Source organism: Scyliorhinus torazame, chromosome 3 (assembly GCF_047496885.1).
Source record: "Scyliorhinus torazame isolate Kashiwa2021f chromosome 3, sScyTor2.1, whole genome shotgun sequence".
NCBI classification, from domain to species: Eukaryota; Metazoa; Chordata; class Chondrichthyes; order Carcharhiniformes; family Scyliorhinidae; genus Scyliorhinus; species Scyliorhinus torazame.
The window spans coordinates 317529016-317553797 of NC_092709.1; the positions used below are offsets into that span (position 1 = coordinate 317529016).

General features: G+C 45.6%; 2 protein-coding genes across 2 annotated transcripts in view; both read left to right on the plus strand.

Annotated features, from left to right (window-relative positions):
• The first annotated feature begins 674 nt into the window (after positions 1 to 674).
• fastkd5 (FAST kinase domains 5) lies at positions 675 to 6578 on the plus strand. Its single transcript, XM_072497606.1, has 2 exons — positions 675 to 832; positions 3919 to 6578. The coding sequence occupies exon 2, from the start codon at positions 3950 to 3952 to the stop codon at positions 6464 to 6466; it is 2517 nt and encodes an 838-aa protein (XP_072353707.1). The 5' UTR covers positions 675 to 832; positions 3919 to 3949; the 3' UTR covers positions 6467 to 6578.
• ubox5 (U-box domain containing 5) overlaps positions 675 to 24782 on the plus strand; it is a 49495-nt gene continuing 25387 nt past the window's right edge. The window contains exons 1-2 of the mRNA XM_072497607.1: positions 675 to 832; positions 24372 to 24465. Coding sequence (XP_072353708.1) covers positions 24412 to 24465 — 54 coding nt within the window. The 5' untranslated portion in view covers positions 675 to 832; positions 24372 to 24411. The remainder of the gene's footprint in view (positions 833 to 24371; positions 24466 to 24782) is intronic.

Here is a 24782-nt window from a genome sequence, read left to right on the forward strand (position 1 = left end):
AGCGCTGTTTTGTCCTTCCGGCAGTTCCGTACTGTTCGCTCCCTTCTTCTTTGCCCTGGGGGGTATGGCGGCGGCGGCTGCCGAGGGTAAGTGAAGCTGGAGAGGAGGAGACGAGAGAACAGCGTCGAGAAAGCCGCAGCCTGCGGATGGGCCGAGGACCATTCCGGTCTCCCCAGTAACCGCAGCTGGATGAACGGGTGTGCGCATGTGCGGGATGGCTGGGGTCGTGGGGTAGATGGGTAACTGCGCAGGTGCGGGCTGGCTGGGCAGCTGTGCGCATGTGCGGGATGGCTGGGCAGCGTGATAGCTGGGCAACTGCGCATATGCGGGCTGGTTTGGTCGCTGTGCGCATGTGCGGGATAGCGGCAGCGTGATAGCTAGGCAGCTGTGCGCATGTGCGGGATAGCTGAGTCGTTGTACGCATGTGCGAGTGGCGCTTACTGGGGTCAGACCAAATGTCCACAGAATGTGAGGAGTGACAAGGAGGATCATTCTAACTGTACTGACTTTGTACAGCTTTCCAATTCAGCCAACACCCCATCGCCAAGCAAAATTTTGTCCTTTAAATATTTATCCAATTCACTTTTGAAAGTGAACTATATTTTCTTTTCCCCTGCTCCTGCATCAGGCCTTCTATTCTCTCGATTACAGCAAAAACATTCTCATCTCGCCTCTTTTTTTGTTTGCTAATTAACTTGGTTCATCATTGAAACTTCCTAGTCTGGGACATTTGTCGTGCTGCCTCCTGAAATCAACAGGCTTTGGAATGCCACGAGAAAGGTGGAGCCAGAACTCCTGCTCCTGATCACCAAACTGGATATTAAGGGAAAAGGTAAGGGAGGCATGTATGATGCACATCATAGTTGAATAGCGTGCTGGTTTGGGTTTTACTGGAGGGTTACTCGTTTATTTTCTGAGTATGCATGTCCTTGTCTTTGAGTGATGTTGAGAAGGCCAGAATTTATTAACCATTCCCTGTTTCCTTTAAGAAGACAATAATAAACTTTCTTGAATAGTTACAGTCCTTGTGATGATGCTGCAGAGTGCTGATCAGCATGCGTTTCCAAGATATTAACCCAAAATTATGAAGAAATAGTGAATAATGTCCCGAATAGAATGCTGACGAGGTTTCCTTGATCTTGATGCCCTTCTCATTCTCAGCGGTATATGTCGCAGGAATGGGAGATGCTGTTGATGTAGTGGTTTGCTGCAGTACATCTTGTAGATTGGAATTATTTTTTGCCACTGTGTGCCGGTATTGGGTTCAGTGAGAGCTGTGCAAACGAAGTGCATGGCTCCTTGTACCACACTTCTTGTCACCGTACTCATCTAGGCAAGTATTCCATCATACTTTTAGACAGGCTTTGCAGGTCAGCGGATGTAGCAGAGTACCGAACTCAGCTGACATGATTCGGCTGCTCCCATGAAGCTTCCGGTCAGTAATGGCCTAAGTCAGTTTGATGAACAGGTCATCAATTTAAAATGGTTACTGAATGGAGATGGTAAGATAGATTAATTATTCAGATAATTGTTGAAGCATACGGTGCTTTGTCAAGCTAGTAGAAATAGTGAATTAAAATGTAGAGCAGGGGCAGCACGGTGGCGCAGTGGGTTAGCCCTGCTGCCTCACAGCGCCGAGGTCTCAGGTTCGATCCCAGCTCTGGGTCACTGTCCATGTGGGGTTTGCACATTCTCCCCGTGTTTGCGTGGGTTTCGCCCCCACAACCCAAAGATGTGCAGGGTAGGTGGATTGGCCACACTAAATTGCCCCATAATTGGAAAAAAATGAATTGGGTACTCTACATTTAGTGAGACAAAATTGATTAATTCAGAGACAAATTAAATAGATTTTTAAAAAAAATTAGAGTAACCAATTCATTTTTTCCCATTAAGGGGCAGTTTAGCATGTTCAATCCACCTACCTTGCACATCTTTGTGTTGTAGGGTGAAATCCATGCAAACACAGGGCGAATGTGCAAACTCCACATGGATGTGACCCAGAGCCTGGATCGAACCTCGGCGCCGTGAGACTGCAGTGCTACACATTGCGCCACAGTGCTGCCCCAAATTAAATAGATTTCTTTTCAAAAATCATATTTTGCAATACAGTACATGAGCAATTTTAGTCAACACGCAATAAGTGTAGCATTTTGAGAGGAACAGATGACTTTGGATCTATGGTTCCCAAAGCTATCCACCACTGGGAATGTTTTCATCTCGTGCCTGGGTCAGTTGCGGATTCATTGATGGTACGGATTGCTATAATTAGCCAATATCCTCATCGTATCCCCCAGCTCCCAGGATGGGAGTGTCATATTTAGTCTGTAGCAAATGTCTGCAGCACCATACGATTACTCCATTACGTTTGTAATTTTCCTGGTTATATTTTTGGAACGGATTTTGGGACATAGGAGGAGTTAGCCATTCAGCCCATCGAGCCTGCTCTGCCATTCAGCTGGATCATGGCCAATCATCTACCCCAATGCCGTGCTCCCCATATCCCTTGATGTCATTAGTATCTTTATATTATATTTTTAGGGATTTGCGTAAAAGACTAAAGGATCTCATGCAGCATTTAAAGTCATGTCTTATCTAGTTGTTGGCCTCTGTAGAATTTTATAATTTTAAAAAATAAATTGAGTGCCCAGTTATATTTTTCCATGGCCAATCCACCTACCCTGCACATCTTTGGATTGTGGGGGTGAGACTCACGCCAACACGGGGGCCAGGATCGAACCTGGCTCCTCAGCTCCGTGAGGCAGCAGTGCTTAAAATTTTATAATAAACTGGATTAGTTTGTAACCAGTGTAATATAATGTATTTTTCTGTGATTCTGAACTCGGGAATGGATGATGACATCCTGTGCTACTTTGTTACAGAAAATACTTATAAATATCTTGAAAAAGTAGTCCAAAGTATAACTTGTTCTTCCTCTAGTGTGGGGAAGTTTGAAATGTTAAGTGTAAGCGTCAATCCCAGTGTATAACGTTTGCATGCTAACCTCTACTTGAGACTGGAATATTGATATTTTATCAAAGCTGATTCTTTGATAATATTGAGTGGCATAACAGTGGCACATCACAGGACTATTAATCCAGAGACCCAGGCTGAGGCCCTGGCATGAGTTCAAATCCTCACATGGCAGCCGGTAAAATGGAGATGACAGCAGCTAAATGCTCTGCATCAGCAACTCAGCAGCAGTGTTTCTGTTCCCTCAGAATGGCAACAGGGAATGAGGCAGCCCAGCTACATGGGGTTTTTGTTTTTTGTACAATTTAACGTGTAGTGTTGTGTGAATGGTTTGTTATAGTGGCCCTGTAGGCTAGCTTCTTGAAGATTCTATGTCTTTCGTAGCGAATTACCACAGCATACCATTACTACTGCTCCTGTGGCTGGTGTTTTACTGTAAGTACAAATTGTCTGGTCGAGTTCAGTGAGTTTGTGGTGCTCTGCTTGGATTGATTGTATGTCAGTTTAAATCAATGCTCTTGGACATTGCTTGATAGAGCTGCAGTTAATTTGTTTATTGTGATGCTTCCAGAGTGCCACAGTAATAGACTGCTGCATATTAGGGTAGGCCAAATGGAGAAGGATTAAACTTCTGTAACATTATCTTGGCAATGGACATTTTTGTGCACTGTCAACCGTTCAGTTGTTCTCATCTTACTTAAGATAAACAGGCCATTCGACCTAACCAGTCCCTGCTGCTGTTTATGCTCCACTCCAGCCTCCTCCCATCTTTTAGACTTGGTGAGTGGGTTTTGTCTGATTCTTTTTTCCCCTACGGAAACAACTTCTTTGTGTGTGTTAGTAATACGGGGTTGGATGCTAAAAGGAGGTTGCCAATTAAATTATAAATTGAGGTGATCTTGGAAATTCTCAAAGCATCAAAGTCATTTGCCTTCTACCTTTTTTCAGTACTGGAGACAAGCTGGGTACCGCACTCTTTATGAACATGGCTGCTGTCATCTGGCGGAAGCTTCCCAGAAGAATCTGCAACCAGCGAGCATATTCGAAAACAAGGCCGTGTACTGAAGCAACAAAACCAGAACGAAAGGCACAGGACGTTAATGACAAGCAAGGTAAAAGATATGGCCGGACCATCCTCTGCTTGCGAAAGGAAGCCTCGGTATTGCAGGACTATAAGATTAATTCCAAACCGGCAGCGTACAGCAGCACTAACAGAAGGCCAGGCCCAAATATTTCCAATGAGACAGATGATTACAATGACAGTTTCTCGCTATTATTGGAAAACGTTCCATCCACTTTGGGAATCAAGCAAGTGCATAACACCTACACAGTGACCTGCTCTCGCCGATTGTCCAGTGTCAGAAACACTCTGCTGGATCTGGTCTATAATAAATCCGGTGAGGAGCAATGTAGTGCTGCCCGGTGGCCTGCAGCCACAAAGCAAAAGCTAGACTCAGATACTGTAGAGATCTACGATACTAAAGAGGACCCGCGGGGCTTTCAGAAACTTGACGATGCCTACAGGGTTCTTTGTTTCAACAGCTCAGAACAGAGAGACCCAGTGTCAGCAGAAGAGGGGCAGAGGATTTTGTCCAACGTCTCCTTCTTGAAAGGGAGCATGACCCCGGAAAATATCTCCGACTATTTTTGCCGGCTCAGCTGGTTGCCAGCCGAGCAGCATGCAGTGGTGATGGCGGATTCCCATTTCGCAATGCTCTGTCGGTACAGCGCCGACAGTCGGGGCACGTTCACTTTGCCGCAGCTCCTCCAGCTTTTTGAGGCCATCGTCCGCCTTCGGGTTTCCTCACATGCGTTCCTAAAGCTCTACGAGGCAGAGTTCTGCCGGCGTGTCTGGGACATGGAGTTGAGCCAGCTCTTGTTCGTTGCTGACTTGTGGCGTTGCCTTGGCCGCAGCGTGCCACAGTACATGGAGATCGTTCTGAGCTACGTTGCCCTGCGCTGGAAAGGGCTGACCATGCCCCAGCTGGTTCAACTCCTCTACGTGATCGGGGAAAACCGCCGGGCGTCTCCAGAGCTGATGCAGAAACTGGAATTGCTGCTGTCTACGCACTTGGAGCAGATGAACATGGAGGAAGTCGGAGCTGCCTGCCTGGGTTTCTTTAAGTCAAAAAATGGGTTTTCTGCACATCTGATGAAGAGAATTGGCGACAAGGTTGCTGCCAGAATAGAAGACATCAGCAATTATAGCTTGGTGAACGTGATGAAAATGTTCCGTTATACCCATGTGGATCACTTGCCTTTCCTAAAGCGACTGGGGGAGGTGGCGCCTGAAAGGATTCCTAATATGGGCACTCAGGGGGTCATGCATGTTGTGTTGGCATACGCTTCGTTGCGCTACCGTGATAAGAGTCTGTTGGATGCCGTCGCATCCAAGGTCCCTTCAAAGGTGCACTACTGTCGGAGCAAAGATGTTGCCAAATACCTTTGGTCTTTTTCAACTTTGAACTACGAGCCTGAGAACGCTGAGGAATTTTTCTGCAGCTTGACAGAGCAGCTGCACCATAAAATGCACGAGTTTGAGCGCTTCCCGGAGCACTTGCTCACCGCCCTGCTGGCGCTGGCATTTATGGGGCGTTTCCCCCACGACCTCATCGACGTCGCTTTAAGCCCACAGTTTGTGAAGCTAGCAACCGAAGGAAGTCCATTCGAACTGAAGAAAGATCTCTTCACACTTGACGGAACAGTGGCAATCGAATGTCCCGATTACCAAGGCCATCGCCTCCCAGTGCACTTGCAGCAGGAAGTCACAGAAATGCTCTGGAATTTTGCCAAACAGGACATTTGTGTGAAGCCGGAGGTGGTCGAAGCCACCATACTGCTCCAGGTCATGCTTGGCAGCCCTCAGTTTGTCAAGAACCACATGATTTTGCCTCACACCAGGTCAGCTGACCTTGAGGTGCATTTTGACCCCACTGGCAAGCCACTGCCACTAAACATGGAAGCGTCGAATGAAAAGGTGCAAAAACTCGAGTTCAAGTTCAGCGGGATCCCGGTCACAGACCAATTAATTTCCCAACTCGCGAAACGCAGAGCTGGCGGGCCCGTTTTCAAAAGTGAGTCTGACAATGTGGCTGGAAGCGACAGTGTCGATAGTGTTAAAAAGATGCTCCGAACAGAGGTTGAAGATAGAGGTCATACAGGGTTGAATCTGAAAGTATTTCGAAATGGAGTACCCCTAACAGACAGCCTTTTAAGCACGATAACGAATTCAAAAACCCCAGTAACAATGGCTGCTATCCAGCCCGAGGGCCCATCCGAGATCCGAAAACTCGCCATTCAGGTATCCAACCGCAATCACTACTGCTACAATTCCCGCACCCTCCTTGGATTGCACAGTATGAAGAGGAGGCAGCTAGTTCAAGCTGGCTACGTGGTCGTAGAGCTGCCCCACTGGGAGTGGTTCCCTTTGCTCAAACGGACTCGCTCCGAGAAACTGTCCTATTTGCACCAGAAACTCTACAGCTCACTGGATTGAACTGAGAGGGCACCTCCCGCAAAGTGGGAAACGTGTTTTTTTTAGACTTTACATTCTGGAGCTGAGTATGGCTGCCAGGTTTAATGCAATAAAAAATAACGCTTGCACCACTTGTTCTATGTCAAACTCATTTTACTGTTTCAGAATGAAATGATCCGTTTTGTGGGAATTGCTGCCAGGAGCTGTGTATTAATTGGACGATTGGATTTAGCTGGTCTGCTAATTGTGTTACGGAAGCAAATATTTAGTTGTTTGGTTTTCAATGGACAACAAGGTTTTGAGACTTTTTTTTTTGAAAGTTTTCTTTCCCTCCTTTACAATTTTTTGTTTATTTTCTCCCTTCCTATTCCCAAAGGTCTGGCACTTGCTGGGATATCCTACATGAAGAGTGTCGAGTGTTCATTCTTGTAGGAAACATGAATTTGCAGTGTTACTCTATGGGCAAGATTTGTTAAAAATGAAAGCAATAGTAGCTCCAGTAGATCTTACAGCCCCTTGAGCCTGCTTTGGCTTCATTTTCCTGCCAGCTTCCTTGATTCCCTGAGAGACCAAAAATCTGTCTATCTCAACCATAAATATATACAACGATGGGGTAACTAAAGCACTCTAGGGCAGAGAATTCCAAAGATTCTCAACCCTTTGCGGATACTTATTCATCTCCGTTCTTGTGTAATGTCCCACACTCACATGCATATACACATGATCCCGTGAGACATCGGACAGAAATCAGGGGCTGGTTTAACACAGGGCTAAATCGCTGGCTTTTAAAGCAGACCAAGGCAGGCCAGCAGTGCGGGTTCAATTCCCGTACCAGCCTCCCCGAACAGGTGCCGAAATGTGGCGACTAGGGACTTTTCACAGTGACTTCAGTTGACAATAAGCGATTTTCTTTTCATTTCAAATCCAGAGCTTCTTTTGTTTCTCCCCTTACCCCCAGCTAAGGAGCGGAGCGATGAGGTGAATCACACACTCCTGTTGTCTCCTGACTGCACATTAAGCCACCATTTTAAAACCAATTTCAGCAAAAGTCGTTTGCTCCTGAATCAAGTCAGAAGATGATGGCATTGTGCACAGATGACAATCGATAGATTGATTTTGATACCATCGATCTTTGACCAATAAAATCCAAACATAGGTATCGTAAATGCCCTTTAGAATTAGACGCCTGAATTGATGTGTTTTTTCTAAGGCTGTGTAGCGAGCATCGAAAAAAAAAAAAGCAATGTATGTGGCTCAGCCCATGGTAACCTCTTAACTTGACCAATGAACCAATATTTATCTCTCAAACAAGATCATTGAAACAATATCAGGTCATCTGGGATGAAGCCTGCAGCAGGCATTGAAGATGATTGTTTTGGTCTTCCCGTTGTTTAATTGGAAAGTTCTGCTGATTCATTTTTTTTCTGTTTCAAGATGGCGCCAGAACGTGGCGACTCTGCGAGCTCTATAGGCAGAACAATACTTTTTTATTGTACCACAGTACACTCACCTGATGCAGGAGCCACTCCGAAAGCCATGACTCCAAACAAACCTTTTGCACTTTAACCTGCTGTTGTAAGACTTCTTGCTGTGCCCACCCCAGTCCAATGCCGACATCTCCACATAATGGAAAAGTCGAGAGAGATAGCAGTGGGATAAGTGCCGAATGTCATCACTGTACATGTGGGATGCTATGTGTCGCCATGGACACCATGTAGATAAGAAAGAGGGCAAGGGTTAAGGATTGAACTTTGGGGGACTTGAGCAGTATCATTGTGACAGTGGAAAGAGAAGCCATTGCAGGTCATTCTGTGGCTACAGCTGGATACCTAAGATTGAAACTGGGTAAAGACAGCTTCAACCTACTGGACAATGGATGGAGGAGAGGCAATGGAGGTGGGTGATGTGGTCAGCACTGTCCAAAAGTGCTGGCAGGTTGAGATGGATGTGGTGGGATAGTATGTGCTGGTCACAAACACCCCACATGTCATTTGTGATTGATAAAAGCTGATTGGACAGATACAACCATGAAGTGGAAAAGAATGCATGGATTTGAGAGGGCTAGTAGAGGCACATTAACCTCTGTCTTGTGGATGAGGCTGTCACCTATGCGTGCGAGGTTGTTCACAGCTGCCTGTGTCTTCTCCCGCTTGCTACAGTCACTGGAACGTGCAGGCCTCGTGTATCTTTCTTTAACAAGGCCTGATCTTGTTGGTCTGATCTACGGGCAGCATGTTGACATAGTGTTTAGCACTGCTGCCTCACATTGCCAGGGTCCCAGGTTCAATTTCGGCCTTGGGTGACTGTGTTGAGTTTGCACTTTCTCCCCGTGACTGCCTGGGTTTCCTCCGGGTGCTCCGGTTTCCTCCCACTGTACAAAGATGTGCAGGTTAGGTGGATTGACCATGCTAAATTGCCCCCTAGTGTCCAGAGGTTACGTGGGGTTACAGGTGAGTGGGGCTGGGTGGGGTGCTCTTTCAGAGGGTCAGTGCAGACTTGATGGGCCAAATGGCCTCCTTCTGCACTGTAGGGATTCTATGATCTTCCTCCACATCCCAACCAACTGCTGCAGAAACAACTTCTGCTGGAACCCTTTTCTTTATGATCCTGCCTTGAGTAATTCTGATTTTACCATTTTTGTGCTGTTTTAAATGTTCATGCTTCAGCTTATTTCTATAAGCAAGAGCTAGTTATAGTATTGAGCTTCGTAAAGTTTATGTTTAAAAATACCTGATGGAAACAGCAGTTTTATACAGTGTAAAAGGGGCTGGTTTAGCACATTGGGCTAAGGAGCTGGCTTTAATGCAGAACAAGGCAGCAACCCGGGTTCAATTCCCGTACCGGCCTCCCCGAACAGGCGCCGGAATGTGGCGACTAGGGGCTTTTCACAGTAACTTCACTGAAGCCTACATGTGACAAGCTATTTTTTTTTTTTAAAGTCACTGGAAGAGCTCCATCTTATTACTGTGCTTTCCTCTCTATGGCTGAATGTTGTTGAGATCAGCCACCCACTGCATTTCCCCATGTCTGACACCTCAAAGAATCATGCATTTTTTTCCAATATTTCATTAGAGTTTTATAATTTTTACAAATAATGCAACAAACTTTCGAAAACAAACCGTCCAGAACAGTTACTTCTGCATCCATGAAAACAGGGCAGAGGCGCTGGCGATAATTTTCAATTCCTCCCTGGCCAGAGGACCGGAGGATAGTTAATGTGCCATTATTCAAGAAGGGATAAACCAGGAAACTACAGGCCAGTCAGTCTAACCTCAGTGGTGGGGAAACCATTGGAAGAAATTCTGAGACAGAATTAATCTGCATTTGGTGAGCTAGGGATTAATCAGCATAGTTTTTTTGAATTTTTCGAAGAGGTGACTAGGTGTGTTTCATAGAATTTACAGTGCAGAAGGAGGCTATTCGGCCCATCGAGTCTGCACCGGCTCTTTGAAAGAGCACCCTACCCAAGCCCACACCTCCACCCTATCCCCATAACCCAGTAACCCCACCCGACACTGAGGGAGGAAACCGGAGCACCCGGAGGAAACCCACGCACACACTGGGAGAACGTGCAGACTCCGCACAGACAGTGACTCAAGCCGGGAATCGAACCTGGGACCCTGGAGCTGTGAAGCAATTGTGCTATCCACAATGCTACCATGCTGCCCTAATAGTAGCTTATTGTCACAAGTGGGCTTCAAATAAATTACTGTGAAAAGCCACTAGTCACCACATTCCGGCGCCTGTTCATGGAGGCCGGTCCAGGAATTGAACCTGCGCTACTGGCATTATTCTGCATTGCAAGCCAGCTATTTAGCCCTCTGTGCTAAACCAGCCCAATAGTTTAATGTCATTGTTAGACTCTTATTTTTATTGAATTCAAATTTCACAATCTGCCATGGTAGGATTCGAACCTGGGTCCTCTGCGGATTATCCTGGGCCTCTGGATTACTAGTCCAGTGACAATACCACTGCGCCACTGTCTCCCTGTTATTTATAATAATCGCTTATTGTCACGAGTAGGCTTCAATGAAGTTACTGTGAAAAGCCCCTAGTCGCCACATTCCGTCGCCTGTTCGGGGAGGCCGGTACGGGAATTGAACCCGCGCTGCTGTCATTTTTCTGCATTACAAGCCAGCTGTTTAGCCCACTGGGCTAAACCAGCCGCTCGATGGTGGATGTGTAGATGTGGGCAATGCATTTGACATTGTCCACTTGGACTTCAGCAAGGCATTGGAGTTTGATAGCGAAGGTAAGAGCCCATGGGATCCCAGGAAATTTGGTAAATTGGATCCAGAATTGGCCACAGGAAGCAGAGGGTGATGGTCGAGGGATGTTTTTCTGATTGAGCAGGGATCAGTGTTGAGGTCCTTGCTGTTTTTGGTTTATATAAATGATTTCGACTTGAATATAGGGGGGTTGATCAGTAAATTTGAGGATGATACGAAAATTGGTAGAGTAGTAAATAGTGAAGAGGATCGCCTTAGATTACAGGAAGATATAGACGGTCTGGTCAGATGGGTTGAGCAGTGGAAAATGGAATTCAATCCACTTAAGTGTGAGGTGATGCACTTGGGCAGGGCAAACAAGGCAAGGGAATGCATGATAAACGGCAGGACCCTGGGAAACACCGAGGATCTGAGAGACATTGGTGCGCATATACACTGGTCCTTCAATGTAACGGGGCAGACAGGTATAGTGGTTAAGAAAGTACATGGCCTACTTGCCTTTATTAGCTGCAGCATAGAGTTTAAGAACATGGTGATTATGCTGGAACTGAAAACGTTGGTTCGGCCACAGCTAGAGTGCCATTCTGGAATCCAATTTAGAGGAGGGATGTGATAGCACTGGAAAGGTTGCAGAGGAGATTTATCAGGATGTTGCCTGGGCTGAAGAGTTTAGCAATGAAGAGAGATTGGATAGATTGGGGTAGTTTCCCTTGGAAAAGAGAAGACTGAGGGGGGACATGATTGAGATGTATAAAATTATGAGGGGCACAAATATGAGTAGACCGGAAGAAACTTTTTCCCTTGCTGGAGGGATCAATGACCATGATTTAAGGTAAGGGGCAGGAGGTTTAGAGGGGATTTGAGGAGGGTGACAGGAATTTGAAATTCACTGCCTGAAAGGATGGTGGCCCACCCGGCTTGCTCACTCTTCCAACTTCTTCCATCGCACAGGAGATACAGAGGTCTGAGAACACGCACAAACAGACTCTAAAACAGCTTCTTCCCCACTGTTACCAGTCTCCTAAATGACCCTCTTATGGACTGACCTCATTAACACTACACCCTGTATGCTTCATCTGATGCCGGTGCTTATGTAGTTACATTGTATATGTTGTGTTGCCCTATTATGTATTTTCTTTTATTCGCTTTTCTTCCCATGTACTTAACGATCTGTTGAGCTGCTGGAAGAAAAGGATTTTTCACTGTACCTCGGTACACGTGACAATAAACAAATCCAATCCAAACATTTAAGAAGTATTTAGATGTGCACTTGCGATGCCCAGGCATTCAAGGCAATGGGCCAAGTGCTGGGAAATGGGATCAGAATAGTTGAGTTTTTGACCAGCGCAGGTGCAATGGTCCGAAGGGCCTTTTCTCCTTTTCTGACCGCTTTGACTTCACTACCATGAAAACATTATAACAATGATTCTTAAAATTTACTGCCTCTTACTTTACAACGGATCAACGGGTAGTTATTATGGGAGACTTTAACTTTCCAAATATTGACTGGAAAAGATATAGTTCGAGTACAATAGATGGGTCGTTTTTTGTACAGTGTGTGCAGGAGGGTTTCCTGAAACAATATGTTGACAGGCCAACAAGAGGCGAGGCCACGTTGGATTTGGTTTTGGGTAATGAACCAGGCCAGGTGTTGGATTTGGAGGTAGGAGAGCACTTTGGGGACAGTGACCACAATTCGGTGACGTTTGCGTTAATGATGGAAAGGGATAAGTATACACCGCAGGGCAAGAGTTATAGCTGGGGGAAGGGCAATTATGATGCCATTAGACGTGACTTGGGGGGGATAAGGTGGAGAAGTAGGCTGCAAGTGTTGGGCACACTGGATAAGTGGGGCTTGTTCAAGGATCAGCTACTGTGTGTTCTTGATAAGTATGTACCGGTCAGGCAGGGAGGAAGGCGTCGAGTGAGGGAACCGTGGTTTACCAAGGAAGTGGAATCTCTTGTTAAGAGGAAGAAGGAGGCCTATGTGAAGATGAGGTGTGAAGTTTCGGTTGGGGCGATGGAGAGTTACAAGGTAGCGAGGAAGGATCTAAAGAGAGAGCTAAGACGAGCAAGGAGGGGACATGAGAAGTATTTGGCAGGAAGGATCAAGGAAAACCCAAAAGCTTTCTATAGGTATGTCAGGAATAAGCGAATGACTAGGGAAAGAGTAGGACCAGTCAAGGACAGGGATGGGAAATTGTGTGTGGAGTCTGAAGAGATAGGCGAGATACTAAATGAATATTTTTCGTCAGTATTCACTCAGGAAAAAGATAATGTTGTGGAGGAGAATGCTGAGCCCCAGGCTAATAGAATAGATGGCATTGAGGTACGTAGGGAAGAGGTGTTGGCAATTCTGGACAGGCTGAAAATAGATAAGTCCCCGGGACCTGATGGGATTTATCCTAGGAGTCTCTGGGAGGCCAGGGAAGAGATTGCTGGACCTTTGGCTTTGATTTTTATGTCATCATTGGCTACAGGAATAGTGCCAGAGGACTGGAGGACAGCAAATGTGGTCCCTTTGTTCAAAAAGGGGAGCAGAGACAACCCCGGCAACTATAGACCGGTGAGCCTCACGTCTGTAGTGGGTAAAGTCTTGGAGGGGATTATAAGAGACAAGATTTATAATCATCTAGATAGGAATAATATGATCAGGGATAGTCAGCATGGCTTTGTGAAGGGTAGGTCATGCCTCAAAAACCTTATTGAGTTCTTTGAGAAGGTGACTGAACAGGTAGATGAGGGTAGAGCAGTTGATGTGGTGTATATGGATTTCAGCAAAGCGTTTGATAAGGTTCCCCACGGTAGGCTACTGCAGAAAATACGGAGGATGGGGATTGAGGGTGATTTAGAGATGTGGATCAGAAATTGGCTAGCTGAAAGAAGACAGAGGGTGGTGGTTGATGGGAAATGTTCAGAATGGAGTACAGTCACAAGTGGAGTACCACAAGGATCTGTTCTGGGGCCGTTGCTGTTTGTCATTTTTATCAATGACCTAGAGGAAGGCGCAGAAGGGTGGGTGAGTAAATTTGCAGACGATACTAAAGTCGGTGGTGTTGTGGAAGGATGTAGCAGGTTACAGAGGGATATAGATAAGCTGCAGAGCTGGGCTGAGAGGTGGCAAATGGAGTTTAATGTAGAGAAGTGTGAGGTGATTCACTTTGGAAGGAATAACAGGAATGCGGAATATTTGGCTAATGGTAAAGTTCTTGAAAGTGTGGATGAGCAGAGGGATCTAGTTGACAATGTACATAGATCCCTGAAAGTTGCCACCCAGGTTGATAGGGTTGTGAAGAAGGCCTATGGAGTGTTGGCCTTTATTGGTAGAGGGATTGAGTTCCGGAGTCGGGAGGTCATGTTGCAGCTGTACAGAACTCTGGTACGGCCGCATTTGGAGTATTGCGTACAGTTCTGGTCACCGCATTATAGGAAGGACGTGGAGGCTTTGGAGCGGGTGCAGAGGAGATTTACCAGGATGTTGCCTGGTATGGAGGGAAAATCTTATGAGGAAAGGCTGATGGACTTGAGGTTGTTTTCGTTGGAGAGAAGAAGGTTAAGAGGAGACTTAATAGAGGCATACAAAATGATCAGGGGGTTGGATAGGGTGGACAGTGAGAGCCTTCTCCCGCGGATGGAAATGGCTGGCACGAGGGGACATAACTTTAAACTGAGGGGTAATAGATATAGGACAGAGGTCAGAGGTAGGTTCTTTACGCAAAGAGTAGTGAGGCCGTGGAATGCCCTACCTGCTACAGTAGTGAACTCGCCAACATTGAGGGCATTTAAAAGTTTATTGGATAAACATATGGATGATAATGGCATAGTGTAGGTTAGATGGCTTTTGTTTCGGTGCAACATCGTGGGCCGAAGGGCCTGTACTGCGCTGTATTGTTCTATGTTCTATGTAATTAGAAAATCGGCTGGGTTGGGGGTTTAGGTTTTGGGGAGGGGACGGCAGGATGTGGATAAAGCTATATAAACATGGGAAAATTACATAAGATGCAAACCTTTATGTATAGTGAATTCAAAATGGTGCTGCATAGCTTATGGAAAACGTAGGAGCAGGTCAGACACAGCGGAGCCAATAAAGCTGAGGTAGGGGTCCCACACCTTTTGGAATATATTTGATTTAGAACAGAGTGCAGAAGTCGGAAATTCCATAGGGATACATTCCGTAAGTATTTTAGGCCAATTTTGAATCAAACGATACTTGTCGCTAATCCAGAGTAGAGGATATTTTTCCGTGCTGCAAAAGTTAGGATGTTACACAGCCCTTTCTCAAAAACGTCAATAATTCCCCTGTCTGGGAACCTCAGATTTGGGAATAAAGGATCCAATTCTATAGCTGTGCTACTCTTTAACCACGTCAGACCAATAGGATTGAATTTTGCTCACACACGGTGTATGTAGTCACCCTTGAACCTGGCACTTTAATCACATCTAGGATTTAGCAGGATCAAACCTTTTTCTCAAACCCGGTGTGAAAATAGTGCAATATTTTGAACTGAATCTCCATTCTATTACATACTTGGATTGGATTTGTTTATTGTCACGTGTACCGAGGTACAGTGAAAAGTATTTTTCTGCGAGCAGCTCAACAGATCATTAAGTCCATGAGAAGAAAAGGGAATAAAAGAAAATACATAATAGGGCAACACAACATATACAATGTAACTACATAAGCACTGGCACGGATGAAATGTTAATGAGATCAGTCCATAAGAGGGTCACTTAGGAGTCTGGTGACAGTGGGGAAGAAGCTGTTTTTGAGTCTGTTCGTGCGTGTTCTCAGACTTCTGTATCTCCTGCCCGATGGAAGAAGTTGGAAGAGTGAGTAAGCCGGGTGGGAGGGATCTTTGATTATGCTGCCCGCTTTCCCCAGGCAGCGGGAAGTGTAGATGGAGTCAATGGATGGGAGGCAGGTTTGTGTGATGGACTGGGCGGTATTCACGACTCTCTGAAGTTTCTTGCGGTCCTGGGCCGAGCAGTTGCCATACCAGGCTGTGATGCAGCCCGATAGGATGCTTTCTATGGTGCATCTGTAAAAGTTGGTAAGGGTTAATGTGGACGTGCCGAATTTCCTTAGTTTCCTGAGGAAGTAGAGGCGCTGTTGTGCTTTCTTGGTGGTAGCGTCGTCGTGGATGGACCAGGACAGATTTTTGGAGATGTGCACCCCTAGGAATTTGAAACTGCTAATCATCTCCACCTCGGCCCCGTTGATGCTGACAGGGGTGTGTACAGTACTTTGCTTCCTGAAGTCAATTACTTGAAATTTTATTGACATATTCCCATATACTAGCCCAGGTCTCATTAATGTTGACCACCAAGTCATTTTCCCAAGACCACAGGGTTCCCAATATACTCACCCAGGATCTAGAACAAAGTGTTAAGAAACTTGCTGATTAACTGTTTAGAAGTCAGGATTTGTTCCACTGAGGAGATTGAAGTGTCAAGTTGCATAGTTGCCTTATTAAGGATAAAGTTTCTTAAGTTACAGACGTAGTGTCTCGGGATGTTAAATTGCTGACATTGCAGCTCAAAAGGATGACCAAGAGGCACCACTGAACATATCTCCCACCCTACAGACATATCTCCCACCCTACATGTGCCTCTGTCTCTCCAAAAGTAGAATCCATGGTCTGCGGCCAAGGTAACATACGCAGTATGGCTGCAACTTAGTCAACTTCAAGCCAAGTTAATTTTTGTTCCAGATAAACAAACAAATCATCCCATCAATTTCCTTCAGGACTCCAGTAGACAACCAGATTGGCAGCATCTGCAAGGGATACAGTAACCTCGGTAACATATTTATCTCAATCATTGTGACCCTACCCAACCACGATATTGGCAGAAAGGAACAGTGATCAGGTCGCACCTAACAGATGCAATCAATCGGGGGAAATTAGCCCCATAAGTTGAATAAAGAAGGGGTAGTTACAACACCCAGGTATGTAAACCCAAAAGGGGACCACGTAAATGGGACGTCAGCAAAGATGCAGGAGGTCTTCCTCTCAGCCCACCCTGTGGCATAGCCTCAGACTTTATAAAATTGATTTTGTAACAGGAGAAGACACTAAATGGAGTTTAATGCAGAAAAGTGTGAGGTGATACATTTTGGAAGGAATAACAGGAAGACAGAGTACTGGGCTAATGGTAAGATTCTTGGCAGTGTGGATGAGCAGAGAGATCTCGGTGTCCATGTACATAGATCCCTGAAAGTTGCCACTCAGGTTGAGAGGGTTGTTAAGAAGGCGTACGGTGTGTTAGCTTTTATTGGTAGAGGGATAGAGTTTCGGAGCCCTGAGGTCATGTTGCAGCTGTACAAAACTCTGGTGCGGCAGCATTTGGAGTATTGCGTGCAATTCTGGTCGCCGCATTATCGGAAGGATGTGGAAGCATTGGAAAGGGTGCAGAGGAGATTTACCAGAATGTTGCCTGGTATGGAGGGAAGATCTTCTGAGGAAAGGCTGAGGGACTTGAGGCTGTTTTCGTTAGAGAGAAGAAGGTTAAGAGGTGACTTAATTGAGGCATACAAGATGATCAGAGGATTGGATAGGGTGGACAGTGAGAGCCTTTTTCCTCGGATGGTGATGTCTAGCACGAGGGGACATAGCTTTAAATTGAGGGGAGATAGATATAGGACAGATGTCAGAGGTAGGTTCTTTACTCCGAGAGTAGTAAGGGTGTGGAATGCCCTGCCTACAACAGTAGTGGACTCGCCAACACTAAGGGCATTCAAATGGTCATTGGATAGACATATGGACGATAAGGAAATAGTGTAGATGGGCTTTAGAGTGGTTTCACAGGTCGGCACAACATCGAGGGCCGAAGGGCCTGTACTGCGCTGTAATGTTCTATGTTCTAGTATCTGGTCAATGGTAACACAGTGGTTAGCACAGTTGCTTCACAGCTCCAGGGTCCCAGGTTCGATTCCCGACTTGGGGCACTGTCTGTGCAGAGTCTGCACGTTTTCCCCTTGTCTGTATGGGTTTCCTCCGGGTGCTCCGGTTTCCTCCCACAGCCCAAAGATGTGCAGGTTAGTGGATCGGCCAGGCTAAATTACCCTTAGTGTGCAAAACGTTTGGGTGGGGTTACTGGGTTAGGGTGGAGGTGTGGGCTTGGGTACGGTGCTCTTTCCAAGGGCGGTGCAGACTTGATGGGCCGAATGGCCTCCTTCTGCACTGTAAATTCTATGATTCTATGTAACACCATTCACCCCAACCTAGTGGGAGATTCAGCGATTGTAATGCCATCGAATGTCAAAGAGCAATTGTTAGATCTTCTCTTATTGGAGATGGTCATTGCCTGGCACTTGTGTGGTGTGAATATTACTTGCTATTTATCAGCCCAAGCCTGAATTTTTTCCAGATCATGATGCATATGGAGGAGTGAATGGTCCAGTATCTGAGGAGTTGCAAATAGAATTGAATGCGCTGCAGTTATCAGTGAACATCCCCATTTCTACACTTACGATAGAGGGAAAGTCATTGATGACACAGCTGAAGATGAAGAACTAAACACCATACTCTAGTTGGGGCCTAACCAGAGCTTTATAAAGTTTCAGCATAATTTAGCTACTTTTGTACTGAATGCCTCTATGAAGCCTTTGGTTTGCTAACCACTCTCTCAGTATGTCCTCCCGCCATGACGGATCAATGCACACCTACCCAGATGCTTCTGCATACTGAATAGAACTGTACCATAAAGTCTGTGTTGCCTCTCCCTCTCTTTTCTGCCAAAATCCAACATTCACTGCTTTCCTTTCATCAGCCCTCTTCTGGATAACTGGGGCTCTTTCTGGGGAAGGTGGGACCTCTACAGACAGGATGGTCTACATCTGAACTTGAGGGGCACAAATATCCTGGGGGGGAGATTTGTTAGTGCTCTTTGGGGGGGTTTAAACTAATGCAGCAGGGACATGGGAACCTGGATTGTAGTTTTAGGGTAAGGGAGAATGAGAGTATAGAGGTCAGGAGCACAGATTTGACGTCGCAGGAGGGGGCCAGTGTTCAGGTAGGTGGTTTGAAGTGTGTCTACTTCAATGCCAGGAGTATACGAAATAAGGTAGGGGAACTGGCAGCATGGGTTGGTACCTGGGACTTCGATGTTGTGGCCATTTCGGAGACATGGATAGAGCAGGGACAGGAATGGATGTTGCAGGTTCCGGGGTTTAGGTGTTTTAGTAAGCTCAGAGAAGGAGGCAAAAGAGGTGGACGTGTGGCGCTGCTAGTCAAGAGCAGTATTACGGTGGCGGAGAGGATGCTAGATGGGGACTCAGCTTCCGAGGTAGTATGGGCTGAGGTTAGAAACATGAAAGGAGAGGTCACACTGTTGGGAGTCTTCTATAGGCCTCCAAATAGTTCGAGGGATGTAGAGGAAAGGATGGCGAGGATGATCCTGGATAGGAGCGAAAGTAACAGGGTAGTTATTATGGGAGACTTTAACTTTCCAAATATTGGCTGGAAAAGATATAGTTCGAGTACATTAGATGGGTCGTTTTTTGTACAGTGTGTGCAGGAGGGTTTCCTGACACAATATGTTGACAGGCCAACAAGAGGCGAGGCCACGTTGGATTTGGTTTTGGGTAATGAACCAGGCCAGGTGTTGGATTTGGAGGTAGGAGAGCACTTTGGGGACAGTGACCACAATTCGGTGACGTTTACGTTAATGATGGAAAGGGATAAGTATACACCGCAGGGCAAGAGTTATAGCTGGGGGAAGGGCAATTATGATGCCATTAGACGTGACTTGGGGGGGATAAGGTGGAGAAGTAGGCTGCACGTGTTGGGCACATTGGATAAGTGGAGCTTGTTCAAGGATCAGCTACTGCGTGTTCTTGATAAGTATGTACCGGTCAGGCAGGGAGGAAGGCGTTGAGCGAGGGAACCGTGGTTTACCAAAGAAGTGGAATCTCTTGTTAAGAGGAAGAAGGAGGCCTATGTGAAGATGAGGTGTGAAGTTTCAGTTGGGGCGATGGATAGTTACAAGGTAGCGAGGAAGGATCTAAAGAGAGAGCTAAGACGAGCGAGGAGGGGACATGAGAAGTATTTGGCAGGTAGGATCAAGGAAAACCCAAAAGCTTTCTATAGGTATGTCAGGAATAAGCGAATGACTAGGGAAAGAGTAGGACCAATCAAGGACAGGGATGGGAAGTTGTGTGTGGAGTCTGAAGAGATAGGCGAGATACTAAATGAATATTTTTCGTCAGTATTCATTCAGGAAAAAGATAATGTTGTGGAGGAGAATGCTGAGCCGCAGGCTAATAGAATAGATGGCATTGAGGTATGTAGGGAAGAGGTGTTGGCAATTCTGGACAGGCTGAAAATAGATAAGTCCCTGGGTCCTGATGGGATTTATCCTAGGATTCTCTGGGAGGCCAGGGAAGAGATTGCTGGACCTTTGGCTTTGATTTTTATGTCATCATTGGCTACAGGAATAGTGCCAGAGGACTGGAGGTTAGCAAATGTGGTCCCTTTGTTCAAAAAGGGGAGCAGAGACAACCCCGGCAACTATCGACCGGTGAGCCTCACGTCTGTAGTGGGTAAAGTCTTGGAGGGGATTATAAGAGACAAGATTTATAATCATCTAGATAGGAATAATATGATCAGGGATAGTCAGCATGGCTTTGTGAAGGGTAGGTCATGCCTCACAGACCTTATCGAGTTCTTTGAGAAGGTGACTGAACAGGTAGACGAGGGTAGAGCAGTTGATGTGGTGTATATGGATTTCAGCAAAGCGTTTGATAAGGTTCCCCACGGTAGGCTATTGCAGAAAATACGGAGGATGGGGATTGAGGGTGATTTAGAGATGTGGATCAGAAATTGGCTAGCTGAAAGAAGAAAGAGGGTGGTGGTTGATGGGAAATGTTCAGAATGGAGTTCAGTCACAAGTGGAGTACCACAAGGATCTGTTCTGGGGCCGTTGCTGTTTGTCATTTTTATCAATGACCTAGAGGAAGGCGCAGGAGGGTGGGTGAGTAAATTTGCAGACGATACTAAAGTCGGTGGTGTTGTCGATAGTGTGGAAGGATGTAGCAGGTTACAGAGGGATATAGATAAGCTGCAGAGCTGGGCTGAGAGGTGGCAATGGAGTTTAATGTAGAGAAGTGTGAGGTGATTCACTTTGGAAGGAATAACAGGAATGCGGAATATTTGGCTAATGGTCAAGTTCTTGGAAGTGTGGATGAGCAGAGGGATCTAGGTGTCCATGTACATAGATCCCTGAAAGTTGCCACCCAGGTTGATAGGGTTGTGAAGAAGGCCTATGGAGTGTTGGCCTTTATTGGTAGAGGGATTGAGTTCCGGAGTCAGGAGGTCATGTTGCAGCTGTACAGAACTCTGGTACGGCCGCATTTGGAGTATTGCGTGCAGTTCTGGTCACCGCATTATAGGAAGGACGTGGAGGCTTTGGAGCGGGTGCAGAGGAGATTTACCAGGATGTTGCCCGGTATGGAGGGAAAATCTTATGAGGAAAGGCTGATGGACTTGAGGTTGTTTTCGTTGGAGAGAAGAAGGTTAAGAGGAGACTTAATAGAGGCATACAAAATGATCAGGGGGTTGGATAGGGTGGACAGTGAGAGCCTTCTCCCGCTGATGGAAATGGCTGGCACGAGGGGACATAGCTTTAAACTGAGGGGTAATAGATATAGGACAGAGGTCAGAGGTAGGTTCTTTACGCAAAGAGTAGTGAGGCCGTGGAATGCCCTACCTGCTACAGTAGTGAACTCGCCAACATTGAGGGCATTTAAAAGTTTATTGGATAAACATATGGATGATAATGGCATAGTGTAGGTTAGATGGCTTTTGTTTCGGTGCAACATCGTGGGCCGAAGGGCCTGTACTGCGCTGTATCGTTCTATGTTCTATGTTACTTTATCAGAAATTTCAATTAGATTCGTCTGACATGATCTGCCTTTTATAAATGTGCTGTCTCTCCTTAATTAACTCAAACCTTGCCAAGTACCTCATCACTTTTTTCTCTGATTGTTATTTCAAAAACCTTACCCACACCGCTGGTGTTAAACTGTCCTTGTACCCTTTCTGGCATAAAGATGTAAATTTGCTGCTCTCCAATCATTTGGAACCTCACTCATATCTCGGGAAGATTGGAAGATTATGGCAATCCTTTCTGCTATCTCCTCCTCACTTTCCTTTAGCAAGTCATCCGACCAGGTGACTTATCTACTCTAGGCAAAGCCAACCTTTCCAGTGCTACCTCCTCCTCAATCTTCACCCTATCCCTTGCCTCTGCTGTCTCCATTCATACTCATATTTTGTCAGATTCCTCTTCTTTAGTAAACACCGATACAAATAACTCCATATTCTAGCCATACCCTGCAACTTTAAGAACATGTCACCCCCTTTGCCCCAGCCTACCTCATACACCTGGTTACTGTACATTCTGGTTGCCTTTTATGGTGACTGCTATTCTGTTCTTTTTTTGCCAGCCTTACTTTCCTTCTCACCTCCCCTCACAACCTATTATGTTTGAGTTGGTTCCCACTTGAAGAAGCCGCCTGACATGGATCATACACTCATGTTTTTTTTCATCATGTTCTTTCCCTCATCTATCTCCCTTATCATGAAATGAAAAAAAAAATGAAAATCGCTTGTTGTCACAAGTCGGCTTCAAATGAAGTTACTGTGAAAAGCCCCTAGTCGCCACATTCCGGCGCTTGTTCGGGGAGGCTGGTACGGGAATTGAACCGTGCTGCTGGCCTGCCTTGGTCTGCTTTCAAAGCCAGCTCTTTAGCCCTGTGCTAAACCAGCCCCTTAACTGTGTCATCCACAGAGTCCTGCTTTTGGTTCCCCTCCTGTTGGCCCTTGTTGAAATCTACCTAGCTTGTTCCTGAAACATCTATTCCCTAAAGATCACCCATTGTCCCGTTACAGTTTCCCCTCAGTCTTTAGTTTTATTTTACGCTGCTGAGACCCCTTCTTGTCACTTTGAAATTAGCCCTCTTCCAATTTAGATGTCGCACTTTAGATTGTCTCTTGGTGTTCTGTACTGCTAGTCTAAACCTTAAGTTATAATCAATCCCGCTTGCCCAAGTGTTCCCCTAGAGACACTTGGACCAAGACATACAGTTCAGGAATTTCTCCCCCTCTTACCCCGTTACTCTCACATTCCAATCATGTGGGTAAATAGACTTGCCCAATATCACCACTTTGTAGTTCTTGCACATCTCTGTGATTTTCCCTGTAGATTTTCTTCTCTCTCTCTCAGCATCCATTTTAGCCAAGTTTCAGTGATATAAAGTCATCTATGACACAGGAGGAAGCCATTGGCCCATTGAGTCTTTGCCAGCCCCCACGGAGAAATCCAGCCAGTGCCAGTCCCTCTCTCCAGCTCTGTAAACCTGCAGGCTATTCCTTCAAGTGCCCATTCAGTTTCCTTTTGAAATTATTGATGGTTTATGCCTGTAGCACCCTTGTAGACAGCGGGTTCCAGATCATTAGATATAGGTTATTACAGGTCGCTGCAAAAACTCTCTTCCTCACATTCCCTCTGCATCACTTGCCCAGAACCTTAAATCTGTGCCCTAGTCCTTGTATGAACAACTAATGGGAACAGTTTTTCCTTGCCTATCTTATCGAAGCCTTTCATAATCTAGTACACCTCTACCAAATCTCTCCTCGATCTCCTCTGCTCCAAGTAGAATAGCCCCAGGTTCTCTGACCTAACCTTGTGGATCCTCAATCCCTGGAGTCATCTGTTAAATCGCTCTCTGTTCCCTCTCAAGGAGCTTCATGTCTTTCCTGAAGTGACCAGAACTGGACACAATACTCTAATTGTGTTCTTACAAGAGCTTCATATAGGTTCAGCATAACTTCCCTTGTTTTTGTACTCCGTGCCTGCATTTATGAAACCCAAGATACCATATGCTTTGCTAACAAGTCTCTTAATATGTCCGTTCACCTTCAAAGTTCAAAGTCATGTTGCAACTAAGTCCTCAGTGGTTTCACTAATTACTCCAAAGAAACATGACCGCTTTAGCCTGTCTTTTGTTGGGGCAAGTGACCAGGAACCACACCAATACCCCATGCAAACTTCTCAAATGTCTATACTTAAAAGTGCTGCAACGCTGTGTAATATGTCAAGGAAGCATCAAAATATGAATTTTTGAAAATCTGAGCAATGGTAGCAGATCTCTTGCCTTGTACAGATACCTGCTTTAAGTTTAACAGTGTGGAGAGGATAAGATGGCGACTTGATCGAAATCTTTAAGATACTGAGGGATATTGACAGAGTGAATGTGGAGAGGATGTTCTCTCTTGTCAGAGAATCTAGAACTGGGGGTCACTGTAAAAATAAGATGTCGCCCATTTAATATGGAGGTGACGAGAAATCTCTTCTCAGAGGATCGTGAGTCTCTGCAACTTTCTGCTCTGGGAGCAGAGTCTTTAAATATTTTTAAGGCAGAGATAGATAGATTCCTGATTACGAAAAATGTTTTCGAGGGAAGGCGGGAATGTGGGGTTGAAGTTACAAATCAGATCAGCCATGATATTGAATGGGGGAGCAGCCTCGTGGGGCCGCATGGCCAACTCCTGCTCCTGGTTCGTATGTTCAAACAATGGAAGTTTGCATGTGAAGAGTGAAATTGTGTTCTTTCCAACCTCTCAGCCCGTTCAATGCAGTTGTGCACAGGTTATATGATTGCAGTTAACTTATTGACTTAATTTCCCCTGTTACAGAAGAAACTTCTGCAAGAATTTGCTCTTGATTCAACACAGAATGGCGTTAAACTTCTGCCTCCCACACTTCAGCCCAAGGATTCAGTGCAATAAGGTAAAAGGCCATTTTGTTCTGTAATTTTACTAATTTTGCAAAGAAATCCAAAGTTCACATAACACCTCTGCTTATAGAAGGGTTTTTAAAGTTAATAGGATGGGGGAAATGGGTGTTGTTGAGGAACAGCCAGTTTCCCTGACTGCTTCCAGCTGTAGTTTGCAAAATAATTCTTCCTTCTCAGGGGCAACAAATTAAGAGACAGGTTGATAAAATTTAGCCGAAAAAGCAACTCGGTCGGTTTTTCAAACTCAATGGAACATACACCATGACATTACTCAAAATTGAGAGCACAATTATAAAGTTACCAGAGGAAG

Coding starts and splice junctions, on each gene's coding strand:
- fastkd5 (XM_072497606.1), top strand. CDS start 3,950: ATGAACATGGCTGCTGTCATCTGGCGGAAGCTTCCCAGAAGAATCTGC.